This window comes from Indicator indicator, chromosome 30, assembly GCF_027791375.1.
Source record: "Indicator indicator isolate 239-I01 chromosome 30, UM_Iind_1.1, whole genome shotgun sequence".
Taxonomy (NCBI): Eukaryota; Metazoa; Chordata; class Aves; order Piciformes; family Indicatoridae; genus Indicator; species Indicator indicator.
In genome coordinates, this window is record NC_072039.1 from 5,428,518 (window position 1) to 5,448,067 (window position 19,550).

The window sequence follows — 19,550 nt, forward strand, 5'->3', positions numbered from 1 at the left end:
GCACTTCTCATTGATCCTCTACGAGCTGTAGTTTCCCTCTTCTCCGACTCTTCCTGTGACAAAATCTCTTCCTTTTAAGAAGCAAAACTTCTGTCCTGTCCTGTCAGGACTGTGCAGCCTGGAAACTGCTCCGTGCTGTCCCAGTGAAAACCTTAGGCCAGCTATAAAGGTCCTCACACCACCAACATGGCTGGGAAGCCCCTCTCTGCCTCCAGCCCCCCCCAAAAGCCCCTTCCCTCCCTGGGGCCTCGCAGTGCTGTCTGGAGACAGAGCCCTATGGCTCTACTTATTTGGACTAATTAATATCTCTTTCTTTATCCCCCTCCCCAGTTACAAATTAGGCTGTAAGGGTGAGTTCTGTCTCTCTGGATATGGACTTTGCTGCATCACATACAACCACACCCCCCTCCCAACCCCTCCCAAAGTTTAGTGCTCGGAATTGCTGAGAACATTGGTCCGCTGTGGTTCCCCCGCGCGTACTGAGCCTGCCCGATGGCTTTCAGCATCTGTAGGCACTGCTGCCGGTTTGTTTTCTTGAGGAAAACCAAAAGAAAATCATACACTGGTTTGCTATAAATTCAACAATACAATCCTTAGTTCTGGAGATATAGGTTCCATATAGTTTATAAACATTATAAGACATACATATGGATAATTGAGGGGAAGAGGGGAGCCTGTGCATTTGTTGGGGTTGTTTGTTGGTTTTTTTTTTCCAGATGTGTGAACATGGTTACCAAAAAAAACCCACCAAAAAAAACCCCCCCAAAAAACCAAAATAATGCACCTCCTGCAGGTACCTCATTTCTTTAAGTGTTGGGTTTGTTGTTTGTTTGTTTGTTTGTTTAATTCCACCTCTAATTAGTCTTTCCTTTGGTTGTTGGCTACTCCAAGCCCAGCAGGCAAGCCCTGTTCTGCTGTAATGCCTGAGATATTCAGGGGTTTTGAGATTGTCTTCTAAGAGGTTCCCAGCCAACTTTGGCCTCTGGGTTTGGAGCCGAAAGGGCTAAAACGTGGGAGAACCAATGTCCTTGTTACGTCAGTATCAGTGTCCTTGCACTCACTTTCAGAGCAACGGTGTAGGCTTAATTGGTGATCATTTGTTTGTTTGTTTTTACAGCAATTATGTTCCTTCCGGTAACTGGAGAGGGTTGTTCAGAGTGCTCTCCAGTGAAGAGGATTTCACAAGAGCACGGATCCAGTCCATTTGTCCGGCTGTTGTCACCCACGAATTGGCTCCCGTCCCTCTTATCTGCTTTTTTGTAAGGTTGGCTTTGTTGCTGTTGTTGTTGTAGGTGCTCGGTTTAGGCTGTTTGTGACAAGGTGTGATAATGCCTTTTTAAATCCGCTCCCGCTGCGTTCGGCACAGTCCGCGTTGGCAGCCCGGCCGGGCACGGAGAGACCGTCAGAAGCCAAGAGGAGCGTTCTTCCCTTCGCCAGGCCAGCGCTAGCCACGTACAAAAAAAGAAGAAGAAAAGAAACTCTGGTCCTTTGTAGATTGGTGGCAGTACAGCTTTGCTCCGTCCGCAGCTGGGGGCTCAGCGTATGACAGCCGCTAACACCATCAGGAAAACCAGGAGCGATGCCCTGAGCCCCGAGCAGCCGGCTGCCTGCTGCACCCCGCTGGGGGGGCGGATGGGTGTCCGCCGGGTACACTTACCCTTGCGTTTGGGGGAGAGTGTTGGCATCACCCCAAAACTGAACTTGTGCTGATAATCAGGCACATAGTCTGGAACCTCCTGCCCGTTTTTCCGTGGCCCCAAGGGGATGGGTTTAGAGGTTCGGTTCCGGCTTTTGTGGCTGGTGCAGTTCTTGCCAGGTTTGCGATAGCCTGGCCGGGAGCCAGGGGGCACAGGCTGACTGCTGTGCAAACTGTTCTCGGCCCCTCTATCTTTCCCCTTCTCCTTGGAGGAGTGGTGAGAGTGGTGGGTTTTGGAGGCTCCTCTGTCCGCTGTGGAGAAAGTGTGTGTTTTCATCTGGTGGAGTGACTCGGACCCCGAACAGTTCCTAAAGTCTTCTGCTCTTAGCACCTTGAGGTCCTTGCCGTGCATTTGCTCAGGGGACTCGCAGATGACGCTGGAGCTGGAGCCTCTGAACCTGTGCAGCCATTCCCAGAGCGAACGAGCTTTGCAATCACAGCTCCATGGGTTCCCATTCAACCTTAGAAACTCCAGGGCTCCCAGGTGGGCCAGGCAGTCCCCCTGAAGCTCCGAGAGGCTGTTATTGAACAGGAAAAGGGTGGTCAATCTTCGGAGGTCGTGAAAAGCCCGCCTGTGAATCCACTGCAGCTGATTTTGATGGATGAGCAGCCGATCCAGGTTTATTAGTCCCCTAAACGTGTTCTGATGGAGGCTCCAGAGCTTGTTTCCATGGAGAAAAAGATGGCTGAGGTTAACCAAGTCAACAAAAATATCATCCTGAAGGAACTCAATATGGTTGTCTTGCAGGTAAAGGTATTGCAGGTTGTGGAGGCCACCGAATATCCCACTGGGGAGGGAGCTCAGTCCACACTTGTACAGATACAAGGCATGGAGTTTCACCAGCCCTTGGAAAGTGTCTGCAGCTAAAGCCCTTAAGTAGCGGTTGTCCCCCAGGTCCAGCTCTTCCAAGTTGATGAACCCATCAAAGGTGTTGGGGTCAATGAAGGTGATGTTGTTGGAGTAGATCCAGAGGGTGACCATGGAGGGGCTGAAATGGCCCCGCAGCAGCAAGGTGATCTGGTTGTTCTGAAGGAAGATCCTCTCGCTGTCCTCGGGGATGCCCTCGGGGATAGTGACGAAGTTGTGAGCCTGGCAGCTGACAGTCATCGGGGATGGGTAGCACACACAGTCGGTGGGGCAGCCCAGGGCACCAGGCACCTTCAGCCCCAGCAGCACCAGCAGCAGCTCTGCAAACCCGCCTGTGCAGAGAGAGGGGAGAGAGGTGTCAGCGAGGCGAGACTCGGGCACCTCCCCGCCCACCCATCGCTACTGTGGGGACTATTCCAGGTGAAAACCACCCCTGATTAACTCAGCCCTGCTCTCTGCTCATGAATTACCCACGTGGCTGCGATGAGTGGGCTCAGCACCCACGGTAGTTGAAACGTGACGTAGGGAGTATTCCCTCCCTCCCTCCTCGCCCTGCCTGCAGCAGGCAGGCGCTCCTGCTCGCGGCCCAAAATGATCAGGAGAAACTTTCTTGGTGAGGACTCATGCTGGCAGCACAGGCAGGGAGCACAGTTGGAGGAAATGCCTTTGTGCAAAGGTGTGAGAGCAAACAGAGAAGATGGAAACCCTCGTAGGTGTCCAGCCCTTCTGTAATCCATCATTTAAGTCACCCGTGCTTAGGTACCAGAGAGGAAAAGCTGCAGAGCTTTAGTAACTCCCAGCAAATCATTTCAAACTAAAACATCTGCCCAGCACACCCCCCAGCAGAGGCACAGACCCATCCCCAGCATCTCCTTTTACTACAGTTGTTAGACACCACCATCCACCCCGAAAACCAAGTGATTTACAGGAAAATCTGTTGTCAGCAGTTGGTGGGAAAGGCTGAGCTGAAAGCTCCACTCGGGAGTGGGATGTTTAGACATATTTTTAACTGGGTGTCCTGTGGCAAAGCATATTGCATCCTCTAATGCTCCAGCATGTGCTTGTGACCGGGGCTGCCTCGCTGCAAAGAAGCAGTGAGAAGGCAGCAATCATCCCCTCCCTCTGCTCAGCTCTCGGACCGCCTCTTTTGCCGCCCCGTTCCCGTCTCGCTCCCACTCCTCACACCAGGCTTGCTTTCAGGCTATTCCTTCTGCACCGAGTGGCTTTTCAGACTCATTGCACCAGACTTGTCATTTCTCATTCAGATTTTCCTCCCAGATTTGGCTTTTTCCTCTCTCACACAGAATTTGCTCATGTCTAATGAATTCTTGCCTCTGGACTTTACAGGGAACGGGAGTACCATCGGAGCAGCGTACAGCTGCCGGTGCCGTCCTGCCCACGAGTCCTCCTCGCCTGATGCTCAGCTTGTAATAATCTGAGAAACCAGAGTGGAAGTGGAGTTCATCTCTAATTACTCCATGTCGTTATCACCAGCTAGTCCATGAGCCTGGACCCCTTGGGCTTTTACAGTCCCTCTTTTCAGCGCCTACAGCTGAATACAAATGGGAGGCAAAAAAAAAAAAATCAGTTTTCTTATTAATTGTGTTTGAAATATAACTCCATGGTTACCATTGCCTTTTGCCTGGTATGGAGATCTATTGCTGTTTACTTAACAGCAGGTGACCCACCCATCTGGGCCCATCCTTTCAAGGCAAAGTTGTCACATTTTTAGACAAACTGGGTTATTCAGACTCTTCATAAATCACCAGGATGAGGCAGTCATCTCTGAATGGGCTGTTAATAGAAGAAAAAATGGCATTGCTAGCCAAAGCACTGGACCAAGCTTTGGCTGTGATGAGAAGAGAGGGACTCCTTCCAGGCGCTGCCCTTCAGAAATGAAGCACTGACTACCAGGAGGGATGCCTCATTCCTGCGCCGCTGCCAGAAATGGGCTGTAAGCTGGGAACGTTTAATTTGCAACAACTCCTACGGCTGTGTAGGAAAAGGAATGCTCTCCAAGTCATCACTGAACCATTTTGGCTTTGCTGTTGTGCCTTTGCAAGGAGAGAGGGGCTGTGCTGGTGGCAGCATCATGCTGGTACTGACTACCAAGCACTCCCTGCCAAAACAGGAGCCCTCGCTGCCACTCGCCATGTAGGTGCAGCCTGGGAAACAGCAGTGTCCTGAGGAGGCTGTGATTATCTGAGCACCAGGTAATGATGGTGAAGATAAAGCTACATTCTGCTGGTGTTCTTTTACCAATGGATGTGCTTCACCAAGGTGGGAAGGCTCCATGATCCCCGTCTTACCTCGGTGACATTGAAGTACGAAGCCTTCTGTAGGTCTCATGTTTATTAGTAAAATCCTGCCAGGCACAAGCGCTGTGACGATCTCCCACATGTGGAGTCTGTTATTGCAAATACCAAATCACAAGAGTCTGAATCAATAAACCATCTCCCAGCTATAAGCAGTAGGTTGGAAGATTACATATTGCCTCCAAACAACAGTTTTCTGTGCTCTTCCATGACACAACAGTTGCCAGGCTAACGGGATTACTGATGGGAGGTGGAGTCGGGCAGGGATCTGGGAGCAGACAGGATTTCACAAATGGGGATGGTGATGACAGGAGGCTGTTAGCGACGAGCAGCGATGGACGAAGGCAGCCTGGGTCTCCCTGGAGCACAGCCAAGGTGGAGGCTCCTGTCGAAAGGCAGTGCAGTGTTTAACAGCTCCCTGCCTGCAGGGATGACTCCAGAGGTAAAGGTCAGAAGGAACTGAGTCCATCTCTTTAATTAACAGGTGTTTGTCAGTTAATGGCTGGAGTTCCTACCGAGAGGGAAATGTGAGTCCCCGGGTTGTGGATGGCAGTGGGTGTTGCTGCTTCTCAGCTTCCCAAGAGCAGGATGGTAGGAAGAAAAGCCAGGAATGTCTTTCTATCATCATGTTGCAATTCAGGAGTGAGGAGTATGGGAAACCAGAAGGATGGATGCTTAGAAAAAGAACATTACTAGGTGGGCAGGAGTTGGTAAAAGGAAACCTATGGACTCCCCGGTGGATGCGCCCAAGGTACAAGGTCTCACCAAGGATGCTTTACCTCCACAGCCATAAAACCTGCCAATTGCCTGATGCTGCAAGAAGCTGCTCCTAGGATGCTCTGGGTTTGGTGACAGTTTAGATCAAGGAACGAGAATCCCAAGAAACAAAGAGTTTGGTCATGATACCATGAGCTCCTGAAGATGTTCACACCAGCATTGCAATGGCCAGCAGCCCAGCCCCACTGGGATGAGACAGCTGGGAGCACTTGGGTCTCACTGGGATTCTCAGGCTGGAAAGGACCATGGGAGCTTCCCAAGAGATCCCAGCTCAGCTCCTTTGAGACATAGACCATGCCTAACTTGTTGAACTTGCTATTCCTGATGCAGCCCTTTCGGCTTCATCTTGTAAAGGTTGTGAGGCAGACAGAGGGTCACAAGCACCAGTGTCGGAGCTCACCGGGGAGGGAGAGCTTCAAAAGCAGCATGGAGAAATCCTACAGAAACCTGCTGGTGGAGTGAATAAAAACAAAGCCCTGCTGACACTGATAAAACCAGCAAGGGGGATGTTCATCTCCTGGCCTTCTCCCACCGATGTGCAGTGTCACCCTGGCTTCTGCTCGCTGTGTCCTTCTGCTGCTTCCTGCTTCTGACCGAGGTTTCAGCGACTGGAATGAATTTGTCCGACTGTCCAAACCATTTCCCATGTAACATGTCTCTAATTGGGCATTAATTAGGCATCAGTTAATGAATGCTTGAAATAATTTATCTTTGGCTGCGTCCAGTTTGCAGTCTTACTTTTAACAGCATTAGGCTCATTATTAGATTAACATCATTATAAATGTTCTCCATTACCTGCTTGTTTCCATTGTCTTAGCCTTATTACTGAGAGTGAAAATCACTCCTCCCCATGCATTATTGATGAGTAAGGACTTTCTATATGTAGCACAGGATTAATTGTTATACAGCATAATGCATTTAGCGTGAAGCCTCAATTTGTGCAAGAGCTGAAAGTGGCCAGAAGAATGCAGACACCCGGAGCCAGTGTCCTCAGCCAGACACAGCTCAGCTCACTCCAGCCCAGACCAGGTTCCTCCTAGGACGGTGCCAGCAGAGGAAAAAATAAAGAAAATAATAATAATAATAAAAAAGAGCTGGTTTGATAAGCAGGATTGGGGGTTTGAAGGATTGGGGCATTTCTCTGCCACCACAGCAGGGACACTGTTCCCATAGCACTGCTCAGTTCAGGTGTCCCTGTGTAGGCAGCTTTCTTGCATTTTAAGGTATTTAATGCTTTACTGTATCTTGGAGCAAGGCAAGAGCTTTGGTTTCTTTAGGAAGATGGAATGCCCTTATTTTTGTTAGGAGTCTCAGGCTTGAGGGGAAGAAATCACTTAGGACAAGAATCGATGCTTCAGGGCGATGCATCTGCAGCGCCCACCAAAAGTCAGCTCTGCCCTGAGCTCTTCTCAATCTCCTGCTCCTTCCCTCTTTGTGAGCAGCTTCTCTCAGATGGATGCTTTCACCTCTCCACTCGGACAAGCCTTTATGGGTCATGGCCTGTCTAATGCTCTGGCAGGATCTGGTCTAGAGGATGGAGCAGGTTGCTTCTCTTTCAAATCTCTCCTAAACCGCCATCTGCTTTGGGAGACCCATCTTAGCTCATGTCTACATGCAACTTGACTGCCTGCTTACTGTGTCCATTACCGGTGCTGCTCATGCTGTTAGATTTATAAGCTCTTTAGAGCAAAGCCCTTGTCTTCTGGTTGCTGATTTATGTATCTTTACTGCCATAAAACACTATGTATAGCTACTACATAATATAAATAATAATACTTAACCAGAGCGAAGCTACAAGTGGGGACAAAGCATCTGGCTTCTGCTTGCAGCTGGGATTATCAAAAAAACAGAAGCTTACTCTTCACTCACCCTCTTCTGAGGCCAAATTCACACTTGGTATGACAGCACCACTGTCAACCAGCTCCAGAGAGAGAGACTTCCCTGCCCCATTCACACCCTGAATCTATCAAAGGATGCTTTCTAAATCCACCCCGAGTGATCTAGGGCACAAAGACACCACTATGGCCCTCGGAGGAAAGCAGACTTTGAAACTTGGGAACTAGCTCAGAGTGGGATGTTCACACCACCACAAAGAAGCTGCTGTTTGGGGAGACAAAGAAGCCCCAAAAGCTTACAATGTCACCTGCCAAGTGAAGGACGATGAAAGGCAAGGTCAGAGCAGCAATGGCAACCAGGCATGTGGAGAAGGACCTGGGAGTGCTGGTGGACAAGTTCACTATGAGCCAGCAATGTATCCTGGTGTCCAAGAAGGTCAATGGTCTCCTGGGGTGCATTAAGAAGAGTGTGGCCATCAGGTCAAGGGAGGCTGTCCTCCCCTCTGCTCTGCCCTAGTGAGGCTGCATCTGGAGTATCGTGTCCAGTTCTGGGCTCCCCAGTTCAAGAAGAACAGGGAACTACTAAACAGAGTCCAATGGAGGGCTACAAAGATGCTGAAGGAACTGGAACACCTCTCTTAGGAGGAAAGGCTGAAAGATGTGAGGCTCTTTAGTCTGGAAAAGACAAGACTGAGAGGGGATCTTCTCAATGCATAGAAATTGCTAAAGTGAAGCCATGAAGATGGGGCTGAGCTCATTTCAGTGGTGGCTGGTGATAGGACAAGGGGCAATGGGCACAAACAAGAACAATGGAGGTTTCAACTGAACTTAAGGGAAAGCTTCTTTCCCGTGAGGGTGCCAGAGCCCTGGAGCAGGCTGCCCAGAGAGGTTGTGAAGTCTTCTCTGGAGAGTTTCAAAATGCACTTGGACATGATTCTGTGCAACCTGCTCTAGACAAACCTGTGTTAGCAGTGGGGTTGGACTAGATGATCCCTAGAGGTCACTTCCAACCTCTACCATTCTGTGAGTGTATGATTCTGTGACGCCAATCCGGGACAGTTCAACAGAGCGGTGTCAGACTAGTGCTCAGTAGCTGTGTGGGCTTTTTCCCTCTTTTTTTTTTGTTTTTGTTTTTGTTTTGTTTAATTTGCCCTTTTTTTTTTTTTAACAACACAGAGGATAAAAGAAACAAACAAACCCATCCTGCCTGTCACAAAGACTCAATTCCCCAGTGAGCAGCAGCTTGCTCTGAGCCTCTCTGCAAAGCCCTTTAGGTGCTGTCCTGTGGTCCTGCGGCACTCAGCAGCAGGCACATCCTTGCTGGGCTTGCTCCCTGCAACATCAGCTGCAGCTCCCAGCGCTGGGACATGGCACGGGGCTTTGCTCTCTGCACGAGCTGCCTTTCAGCTGCAGAGTGCCAAGCAGCCAGCCACCATCGGGGTTTTTTTCTTCTTTTTGAGAACGGTATCATAAATAACTGACAGATCCCAGCTGTTTGGAGTTATGGTTTCTGATGGAGTGACAGCTGCTCCCAATCCCCCAGTCATCACCCTGGCAGTTCTGGAACATTTCAGCAACATAAAAATCATTGGAGATAATTTGGGTTTTGCATAATTTGGTTAGGCAAGCTGTGATTTAATGGCAATTATGACCTCCGAGGCAGAAGATGAGCTTGGAGGCTACTGGCTTCACACGACTTTAGCTCGGGGTGCAGCATCAGGGATGTTCCAGGGAGAAGGTACTACAAGAAAAAAAATCCTTCTGTAGCAGCTGGAAATTGCTGGCAAGTGGAAAGACTGATCCCAGAGGAAGAAGTATACAAGGAAATTTGGAAGGAAAGTTGCTAAGGAAAGCTTTGGGAAGAGGCTGGTGCCAAAAGATGCATCAGGAGGTACCTCTTAAGGAAAAGCCAGGCAAAGGCTTTAGACTTGGGAGCGCTGTAGCCCCTACAAACCTTTTAGCATGACTGGGATCTCATATGGTAACTGGTATAAACCTCCTTTTGCTCGCCCTGACCCCACTTTGGTAGCCCAAACATTAAAAAGCAAATGCTTCTTGCACAACTGGGATGGGAGAACAATCTGGCACTGGGAATGGACCATGCCCTTTGTTGTCTGCTTTGTGGGCACTGCCCAGGGCTCTTTCCTCTTACAGGGTTTCCCTTGCTCCAGGCTGTGTTGCTTTCTCTCCTGGTCCTCCTCAGCCATCCCTGAGCCCCTGGCTTGCGTTTCTCCAGTGGTGACCTACAGGAGCAAATCCTTGGTTATTCAGGATGTGTCAGGCAGACAGTTGAAGGTGGAGAACAATGCTCAGGAGTTCTGAGGACATTACAGTGCTTCAAGAGGAAGAAAATGTTGCTTAACAGCAGAAGTGGCTTTTGTCTGGAGCTAAGAAGGTCCAGTTTCTCCCCCTCCATCACTGCTGTCAACCAGCTTGGACTTTGCTGTGAGCTAAACCTCAGGGCAGAGACCTGGGGTGAGCAGCACCCCAAAATCAAGTCCTTTAGGATTCTGGAAGTTCATTTTACATTTGCTGACCTGGTATCTGGAGATATTCACCCTCCTCCACCAAAGTCGGGGCCAAGGTCACCTGGAAGTTTCTGGATGGTGGTCATTAACTCCTATTGCAGTTTGAAACCAGACCATAAATTTCATAGTGTAATAATGTAAAAATCAATAACTCTGTTTGAAACAATAGCTTTGTCTTCCATTTCAGCCAGCTCTGATATCTCCCCACGGACCATGTCCCTCTGAATAACACAAATAAAGAGCGAGGAGCGATGGGTGGTGGGGCAGCTGCTCCTGCCAGGTGCCTGCTCCCTCTGTTGCTACAGATTCAATTAGTTAATTTATTCCTCTCTTGCAGTTAAACTCGAGGATGATTTAAAAGGAGACAAAAAAAGGAACCTTTTATGCTCAGTCTCTTTGCCATCCTGTCCAACACAATGTCCCTGAGGCTTTCCATATGAGGAATGTCCAACCCCTTGCTGCCCATCACCACAGGCAGCACAGCCAAAACCCAAACCAGTCCTAACAAAAATGCAGCACCAACTCCACACCAACAACAAAACCCCCTAAAGTCCACTCTTTTCCAGCTCTGGCTTTCTGGGCAAGAGAGGTCTGGCTTCATTTGCTTGCTTATTTTCTGTTGTTTGCTGTAGCACTGACTGGAAATATACATTGAGAGGCAGGATTGTCTTTCACATGTTGGTGGATGTGTGATCCTCAAAAACAAATTAGCACCGATTCAGTTCTATATAGAGTGCAGCCATCAGGGAATCACTCCTGAATTCACAGTGAAGGAAAGTAATAATGCTTCCAGTGCACTAATCCTCTCCGAGAGCAGCCCCTGAACTCTCTCCTGGTGCTGGAGGCACCACTGGAAATTACAATTGTACTGAAAAAATAATAAATAAATACAGAAATTGGCAGGGTTTGTGCTGGTCCAGAGGATTTGTACCCTAATGTGGAAGTCCCTCTTTAATTAGCACTCCTCTCTGTGTCTGCCTCTCCTCCTCCTGCTGCTTGAGCTTAAGAAAAAGGAGGGGAAGTAAAAAAAAAAAGGAGGCCAATGGTGGAAGTGTCTGTGGGATTGGGAACTCAGCTACAGAAACTTGTTTAATTTAAATGCTTCTTTCAGGACTAACAGATGCAGAAGCAGAGGGAGTGCAGAGTGTGTTTTCCTCATGTAATCTGCTCTGCTTAACCCCACTTTGCAGCACACCTTCCACCGCAGCGATGCCCTTGGAGTGCAGCTGCAGTTGGATGCTGCCAGTCCTGCGGCTGCAGGCACTGGGCACAAGCCCGGCACCACTGTGCAGATCAAAGCCAGCCTTTGGGAGAAGGTTATCTAGATCAGAGGCTGAGCCTCTCTCTGCACGGGGTTGGAGGCAGAGCTAGAGAATCAAACTGAGTTGAATTGAATCGAATCAAATCAAATTGAATAGAACATTTCAGTTGGAAGGGACCTACAAGGATCATCTAGTCTAACTGCCTGAGCACTTCCAGAGCTGACCAAAGCTTGTTAAAGCTTGTTCTTAAGGGGTATATCCAAATGCCTCTTAAACACTGATAGACTTGGGACATTGGTTACCTCTCCAGAAAACCTGGTCCAGTGTCTGAACACCCGTTTGGTAAGGAAACACTTCTTAATGCCCAGTCTAAACCTTCCTTGGCACAGCTCTGACCAGTTCCTATGTCTTCTATCACTGGATACCAGACAGAATAGATAGTCTTCTTCTGACTCTCCTTTCCCTCCTGCCAGAATATTTATTGCCTCCCAGCATTTCATTCCATTGTGTATGATTGACCAGTGTCTCAAAAGCCACTGGGACCTTCCCAGAGCAGAGGCATGCTGGATGGAAATGGCACATCTTGCTTTACAGATGGATGAGTCAAGACTTTTGTTCCTGCCACAGCTGGAGGTGTCAATGGACACCAGAATGCTTCTGCTCCGTTCGGAGAGGACAGCATGCTCCAGGAGACACCCTGAACTTGATGTGCATGGATACTGCAGGATTTCAGGCACAGCTGGGGACTTGACTAGTTCCTCATCTTGCTGTCCTGACCCCCAGCTGGCACCAGGCATCCACTGCTGCTCCCTGGCACAGGAGAGGGCTCCAGCAGCCTACAGCAAAACCAGGACAGGAATTGGCAAAGGACAGGGAGATTCTGGGGTCCTTGAGAAGGCACTAATCATTCCAATTGCCCCCAAGGAAAGAGAAATGCAGGAGGATGACTTGAGCTTAGTGGATTGAGGCATCTCAGGGGATCATCAGATACTTCTACTCCCTTTTTGTCCTGAGGTGACAAGTTTTCCTTCCCATTCACAGAAATGCAAAGTAGTTCATTCACAGTAGTAATAACAACGGTGTCCTTTGTAAAACAGCCGCCTAGCCAACCCTCCAAAGTGCTCTACAGCAAAACAATTGCAGATGAAACGACAAAACCCACCCCAGATGAGCACCAGGCAGATCGGTATCAAATGCTGAGTAGGCTCATGTGTAGCAAAAGCAGATTCACCAGCTCATTGCACTGCCAGCCGTCAGCTAGGAACTATGGAGAGTTTCTTTAGGATCAGAACTGCAGCCAGGACAGAACAAATGTGAAATGGAAGAGCAAATTGACAGCTGCCTGGGCTCTCGGCGCACGCTCGGCTGCCCTGCCATCCAGCCTGCATCTGCAGGACAGGTAAAAACCAGAGGCTGCAGAAAAGCAATAATGGGCTGCATGGACCTTTACCTGGCTGGAGCAGGGAGCAGATGATGGCCCGAAACAAGGAGGAGAAGGGCCTTTCTGCAGTGTTTTTCTCCTAGCATGGCTAATAGCAAGTGCTTTAGCTCTGTAAATGTGTAATCCTGCTGAGGTCCCGACCCCAGCAGTGTCCTGTGCCTCCGAGATCCACAAGCCAATTACGTGCCGTGCCACGCAGGCTTCCTTTCATCCCTTTTCAGTCTTTCTGCATTTCAGATTTACTGGATGTCCTTGTGTTTGGTGGAGAAGAGGGCAAATTGGAGCCTGTCATGTACCTTCTTCCCCACTCGGTGACACATTATTCTGCTTGCAGCAGGGGGGAAGGAGACTGACGGGCAGACATCAAAGCCACCAGCTCTGTCACATTTTCTTCCTCCTCCCCCCCTCCAAAAAAAATGATGGCGTCATTTGGAACCCAGCCCACAGCCTCAGGCCTCTCTCCCACACCCAAAATGGGCAGCAGCACCTTTCCCTAGGCCCTTGGTCTCCTCTCAGGGCAGGGGCATGATGCTAGAAGCCCTCCAAGTGAACATCCCAGCGGGTCAGCAGCCAAGCGAGCATCGCAGACGCCAACAAACCCCAGTTCCCGGTGGAGATGTGGTGCTGGCACACTGGGTCGTGAGCGTAGCTGCCTTTCAGAGACCTCTCCTGTGCTTTGCACTGAACTTTTTACTGGCTGGTGAAAAGCACAGCGATAAAAGCAGAGCGGTGTGTGAATAGCTGCGCTCCACTGCTCCTCTGCCCATCACCCAGGGCCATCCCGCACCTCGCATGGGGGCTGGTAGGAGGCTTAATGAGCTGCTGAGGAGATGCCAGTTGCCTAGTTAGTATTTGCTGGGTGTCATTATGCTCCCACATAGCTCTTGGGGTACAGGGTGTTGTAGGGGAACTGACAATCACAGAAGCATTCAGGTTGGAAAAGACCCTCAGGATCACCAAGTCAAACCCATAACCCTACTCTACAAGGTTCACCCCTAAACCATATCCCCAAGCACCACATCCAAACCACCTTTAAACACATCCAGGGGTGGTGACTCAACCACCTCCTTGGGCAGCTCCTTCCAATGCCTGACCACTCTTGCTGGGAAAAATTTTTCCTAATGTCCAGTCTAAACCCACCCACTCATGGCTTGAGGCCATTCCCTCTTATTCTGTCACTAATTACCTGTGAGAAGAGACCAGCACCAACCTCTCTACAATGTCCTTTCAGGTAGCTGTAGAGAGCAATGAGGTCTCCTCTCAGCCTCCTCCCCTCCAAGCTAAACAGCCCCAGCTCCTTCAGTCGCTTCTCACAAGATTTATTCTCCAGGCCCTTCACCAGCTTTGTTGCCCTCCTCTGCAGCAGAACCAAGGGGGTCACTGCTGGCTGAGCATCAACACTTTGCCAAGTCCCTGAGATCCGCACGGTTGGACAGCAGGTGGCTGGAGCAAGGTGGGAATTAATGTGCAAGCGATGAACGCGGATGGGACACAGCAATTGGCTAACATCCTGCTTTGTCTGGCTCTGAAGGTGGCATTCCATCCCAAAATATCCACCCGCACATCCCCCCAGGAGATGCTGGAACCCTCCCCCCACCCAGTGCCACACAAGTGCCTGCCTTGAAAGCTTCATAAAGACAGCTCGTTAAGGGGATGTGTCGCTGTCGCCGGTGGCTCGCCAGCTCGCTGCCGATCTCTGGTGCCTCGAATGCGGCAAGGCCAAGTAATTATGGGATGGGGGCCGCAAGGTCTCAACAGTCTAATTTCTATTAATTACAAGCTCGCACACGATCCAGTCACTGCAGAAAGAGGAGAAGGTAAATCACCGCAGGGGCTGGGAAGGGAATGGGAGCTGCCGGGAGGCTGTGATGCCGACCTGGCAGCAGCCGAAATGGCTGAGCTGGCCCCAGCAGGGAGGTGTTTATGGCAAGAAGCAACAGGCCAGGCTGTGTGGAGTGACAGAGATGTTTTACCCTTGGCCTCCTCATGTTGTGTTGATTAAATGCATGTTATGCAAAGTTAACATGAGGGGGTTTAGGAAGGGGGTGGGGAAAAAATAAATAAAGGAAGATGTTGGCAGAAGGATAAAGGAAGGCAACTGAAATGCTCATTAGATCTGGAGGCCTCCATTTCCCTGGCCAAGTGGCCACATTTTCTCTGGAGGCTCCCAGATGCTTTGAAATGCCTTGTCAGACAAAGCCTTTCATCCTACTTGATTCTGGCTAAACTCATGGACCCACACATTTTTGCTGGAAACAGGAAAGAGGGAGCAACTCCATTCTGACTTTTCACTTCCCATCTGATGGCTGTTGATACAATTTATTCCTATGACAGCATCTGCTGCTTTCATAGTTTTTTTTTTTTAATTCTGAAGTACAACTCATCTTTGTTAGTCTCATTTTTTGGGCCTTTCATCATTTGAGTCACAACATAGAAGGCATTTAAACCCTCCTGCTTGGAAACCAGGCTGGGGGAGAGGATGGGAGCAGGGAGATGCCACATCTCCCCGGCCCTCCTCCAGCATGGGGTGTCCCAATGTGCGGCAGCTCTGCCTCCTGCAGTGGTGGAGACATTGTGTTTCCATTCAAGAGCAATGCTGTGAAATTCAGACTCAGCTTCATGCAAAACCCTGTATCCTGCATCTCTGCAGGGGCAGCATCTCTCCTGGCCACCAACAACCCCCCTGAGTGTCCCCATGCCATCCTCATCAGCTAAATATCTTGTTAGACAGCTAACTGCCTTTTGCTGCTGTGGCCCCAGCCCAGGCTCTACAGCGCGTGGCTCCCCATGCCCCCATGCCAGGGGAGATCTGCCATGCCTCACTGCCACGCCTCACTGCCACCCACACCCCCTCTGAGCTTGCCAAGGTCTTTCGTCTCCACCAGTGCCAGCAGATCCTGCTCTGTCCTGATATCTCTGGAGCTACTGGAGGCATCAGGGAGGTCGCAGCTACCCACAGAGACCTACTGGAGTCTAATAGCACCGTGGTGTAGCACCAGTGGAGAGTTTGAACAGCTATGTCTGGCAGGGAGAGGCCATCACTGCCTGTCTCTGCCTGCCCGGGCTCCTGCCTGCTCATCTGGAAGAGAAATGCCTTTCCCAGGAACCACCACCCTGCCCGGCTCCTCTCCAACCTGGCTCCCAGCTCTGTTCCCCCCTGCTGCCCCCACTGCAGCTAACAGCCAACTCTTCACGCTACAAGGATCCCCTGCCAAAAGCAGCATGGCTCACACCGCTCCCCAAAACCCTCCCCAGGCAAGTGGGAGGGCACCGGGCTCCATGTGTGTGACAGGATTCGGCCCCCGTGGAGGAGGCACCAGGGTCACAGAATGAGTAACACTCATCCCACCACACTCCCAGCTTGGAGATGGTGTGAACATCCTCAGGGTGTGGTGGCCTGTCCCCCTCCTACTTTGTTTCCCCTGCCATAGTTTTCACTCCAGCTTCTGCAGAGCTTCTGCCAGCCTCCAACAGGCTTCCTCTCAGGGCATTTTCAAAGAAATTCCTGCCAAATTTTCTTGTGCTGTGGGGGCACAGAGCAGCCCCTGTGTGCTACAGGCCTTGCCAGCACCTGGTCATCCTTGAGCAACATCCATCACCTCACCTCGCATCTCTCACCCTTTCCCAGATCCTGTCCCTGGTCTTCCATCTCCCAGGAAAGTGATCACAGCTTGAAACCATGCTGGTGCTTATTGAAATAAGCTTTCAGGTTTCATTTAGCACCACTTGCTTCCCACCTCACCTTCCCTTTGTCAGCACTTTACTAATTGCAACTTTTAACTCATTGCACCCAGGAAGCCCAAGAGGAGCTGCTGCCATGAGGACACAGGGTCCCTCCGCTCCCCATTGCTGCTCTTTCCCACAGCCTAACGAAGGGCCACGCAGGTGAACTCCACACCAAGGCACCCCATGCAGCCCTGCTCCTGCTCCCAGCTCACCCCACCAGCTTCCAGGGAACAGAGCACTGCATCCCAGTGGACCCAAATCCCAGGCAAGATCCTGGCTGTCGCTTGGGAGCATAAATCAGTGCATGGCTGGCAAGGAGGAGGCGAGAGCTCCCGACGGCTATCCAAGCGCTGTCTGCCTCAGACTTATTAAATTATGGTTCTCAAGTTCAGCATCTGAGCCTGGCGCGGCGGCGGGGACCAGGGCCGGGAGGGAGGAGGGTTACAGCTCCCTAATTCAATCACGGGGCAGAGGCGATGGTGCAGGCGGTGGGGGAGAGGAACCCTCGCTGCTGACACAGAGAGAGCCAGGCTGCAGCAGCACTCCTGGCTGGTTCTGCCCCACGGCCATTCGTGGAGCTCCCAGATCGTTGTACTAAGACCCTAGGAATAGCTTCATGTCACCACGAAGGGCTAGGGGGTGTGATGAAGCCACAGTCCCAGGTCTGGTCCAGACACGGTGCTGGTGGGAGGGAGCACAACATTGGTGCTACTGCACAGGTTTGTGCTGGTCTAAGACCACTCACAGTGGAAAGTGGGATGCTCCCTATCCTGTCACCACAAAATGTCCAACACAAAGAGAAAACAAGACAAGAAACCACCATTTCAGGAGAGCCTGAGGTGCTTTTTACAGAAACCCAAGAAGCAGAGAAAGATGAAGTGCCATTTCCCAACTGACACCGTGAACCAGTGAGTGTGACCAAAACTTGGGGAGGGTTTGCAGCGTTCCTGCTCTGCCCAGGGGTTCAGGAGCCGTGGTGATGCACATGGCATCGAAATTTCGACAGCTGCTCAGGGACATGAGGACAGAGGGACACAATTGGGTGAGAAGGAGAGAGGAGGGAGCTGGACAGGAGGATGCTTTCCCTGAAAGCATTGACAAGGTCAACGATTAAAAGTGGAGTAGAGCAAGGTTTTGGCTCAGGTGTGAGGGCTGGATCATGCTGGGATGGTGGGTGGGAGGCAGACGAATGCTCAGCTCCCGCAGGACACCAAATTGCCCAGATGAGGGCCAAGTGAGACACCGAGACAAGGCTAAGGTCCCACCGGAGCGGCGAGGGCGGCGCGGGAGCCCTGGCTGGGCTGGTTCCTGCATCAGCGGCAGCAAATTCAATCGCGGCAAATAACAGAGTGGAACAAAATCCAGCAATGCAATAAAACCGCCCAGCATCTTGTATGCCTGAAGCCCAGCAAGCGCCAGCAGCCAGGCTTTGTGCGGGAGGCAGAGTGGCCTCTGCAAGTAACCTGGTGTCTGGGGAGCCCAGCAAGGCGAGGGAGGGTTTTAAATGGCCTTTCAGGGGGCTTTACGTGGGTGACAGGTCACTCTGCTGCCACAGAGGCTCCCACCGGATTTCTGAGCAAGGGAGAGACACTGATTCCTTAAGGAACAGGGGAAGCAAAATCCAATTGTGCAGCGTCCGCGGGTGCCATTAACCTGTCTGTGTACTCCCGCTCTGCCCATACCTCTCTGCCTGACAGCCAGGGCTGCCCAGTGCCCGCTGCCCCAGCTGCCCGGGGATTTGTTTCTGCCTGCTGCAGCAGCACAGCCAGCCTCGCTCAGCTGTGCCGCAGGCATTTCTCCAGTGCTTTTTTTCGCTCTGCTTCCAAAATGGAGAGCTGGCTAAACGTCCCCCTGGTGAGCTGAGGAGCCAGGGCACGGATTACCGGCGCAGGAGAAATGGTGGCAGCCTGTGGTAGGTGGCTGCAGGAGGAGGTGACGGGGCAAACCACAGCTCCCCAAACCTGAGGCCAGGGAAGAAAATGGCATTGGAGGGTCCTCAAAGGAGGGTCCTTGGAATAGCCGGCATTTGGGAGGCTGACACAGCCTGTCACACTTACAGACAGGACTCTAAACACCCACGGAATAGAATCATGGAATCACTAAGGTTGGAAAAGACTTTTAAGATTATCAAGTCAAATTGTCAACCCAGAACCACCATGCCCACTAAACCCTGTCCCAAAGTGCCATGTCTACACACTTTTTGAACACTTCTGGGGATGGTGACTCCATCATCTTTCTGGGCAGCCCGTTCTAATGCTGAAAAGAAATTTTTCCCAATATCCAACCTAAACCTTCCCTGGTGTAACTTGAGGCCGTGTCCTCTCATTCTCTTGCTTGTTGCTTGGAAGAAGAGATCAACCTCGATCTCACTACCACTACAACCTGCTTTCAGGTAGTTGTAGAGAGCAAGAAGGGCTCCCCTCAGCCTCTTCTTCTCCAGACTGAACAATCCCAGTTCCCTCAGCCACTCCTCTTAAGACTTCTTTTCCACTCACTTGGCAGTAGTTTTTGCCACTGGTGCCAGGGTAATGTGTTTAAGGAGGAGGTGGCTGGGCAGGTGTTAGAGGGGTCTGCACTGTAGGATGATCAGCCAGAGCTCCCTTGGATATGCTGGCAGCATCTGCTGCAGGGTAAGGTGCCATCTGGGCCCACATCGCTCAGCCCCGCACTCTCCCCAGCCTGCAGAGAAGCTGAAAGCGAGCTGATGGGGAAGGGAAGGAAGAGGAGGGGTGGGGAGCGGGGAGGAGGCACAGCCAGCCCCACCAGCCACCTCCCCTCTCTGCATCCCAGCTCCATTTGCAGATTTATTAAATCGAGAGCCAATTTCGACATCATTTCTTTCAAGCAGCTCCGCCTCGCAGGTGTGCTGAATTTATTTGAGATAAAGAAAACCATTACAGAGAGACAGCAATCTTCAAAGACCACCTCGGAGACCTGAGAGAAATAAAAACACTAGCCCGTGCAAATGTGCAATTAAGTTTCAAAATACTCGTGCTCCATGAAAAGCTCCGTCCCTGCAGAGAACAGCCCTGTAAGGCAATTTTCCCAAGCCCTATTCAGTATTCACTCCAAAATGCCTTTTAAAAACAACGTGTGATTTTT

General features: G+C 50.8%; 1 protein-coding gene across 1 annotated transcript; it reads right to left on the reverse strand.

The window, feature by feature from the left end:
• Window positions 1–1,535: 1,535 nt before the first annotated feature.
• RTN4RL1 (reticulon 4 receptor like 1) lies at window positions 1,536–4,964 on the reverse strand. The gene is made up of 3 exons (XM_054394550.1): window positions 4,874–4,964; window positions 3,925–3,999; window positions 1,536–2,896 (listed from the first exon to the last, which is right to left on the reverse strand). Exons 1-3 carry the CDS (start codon window positions 4,962–4,964, stop codon window positions 1,536–1,538), a joined length of 1,527 nt encoding a protein of 508 aa, XP_054250525.1.
• Between the last annotated feature and the right edge of the window lie 14,586 nt (window positions 4,965–19,550).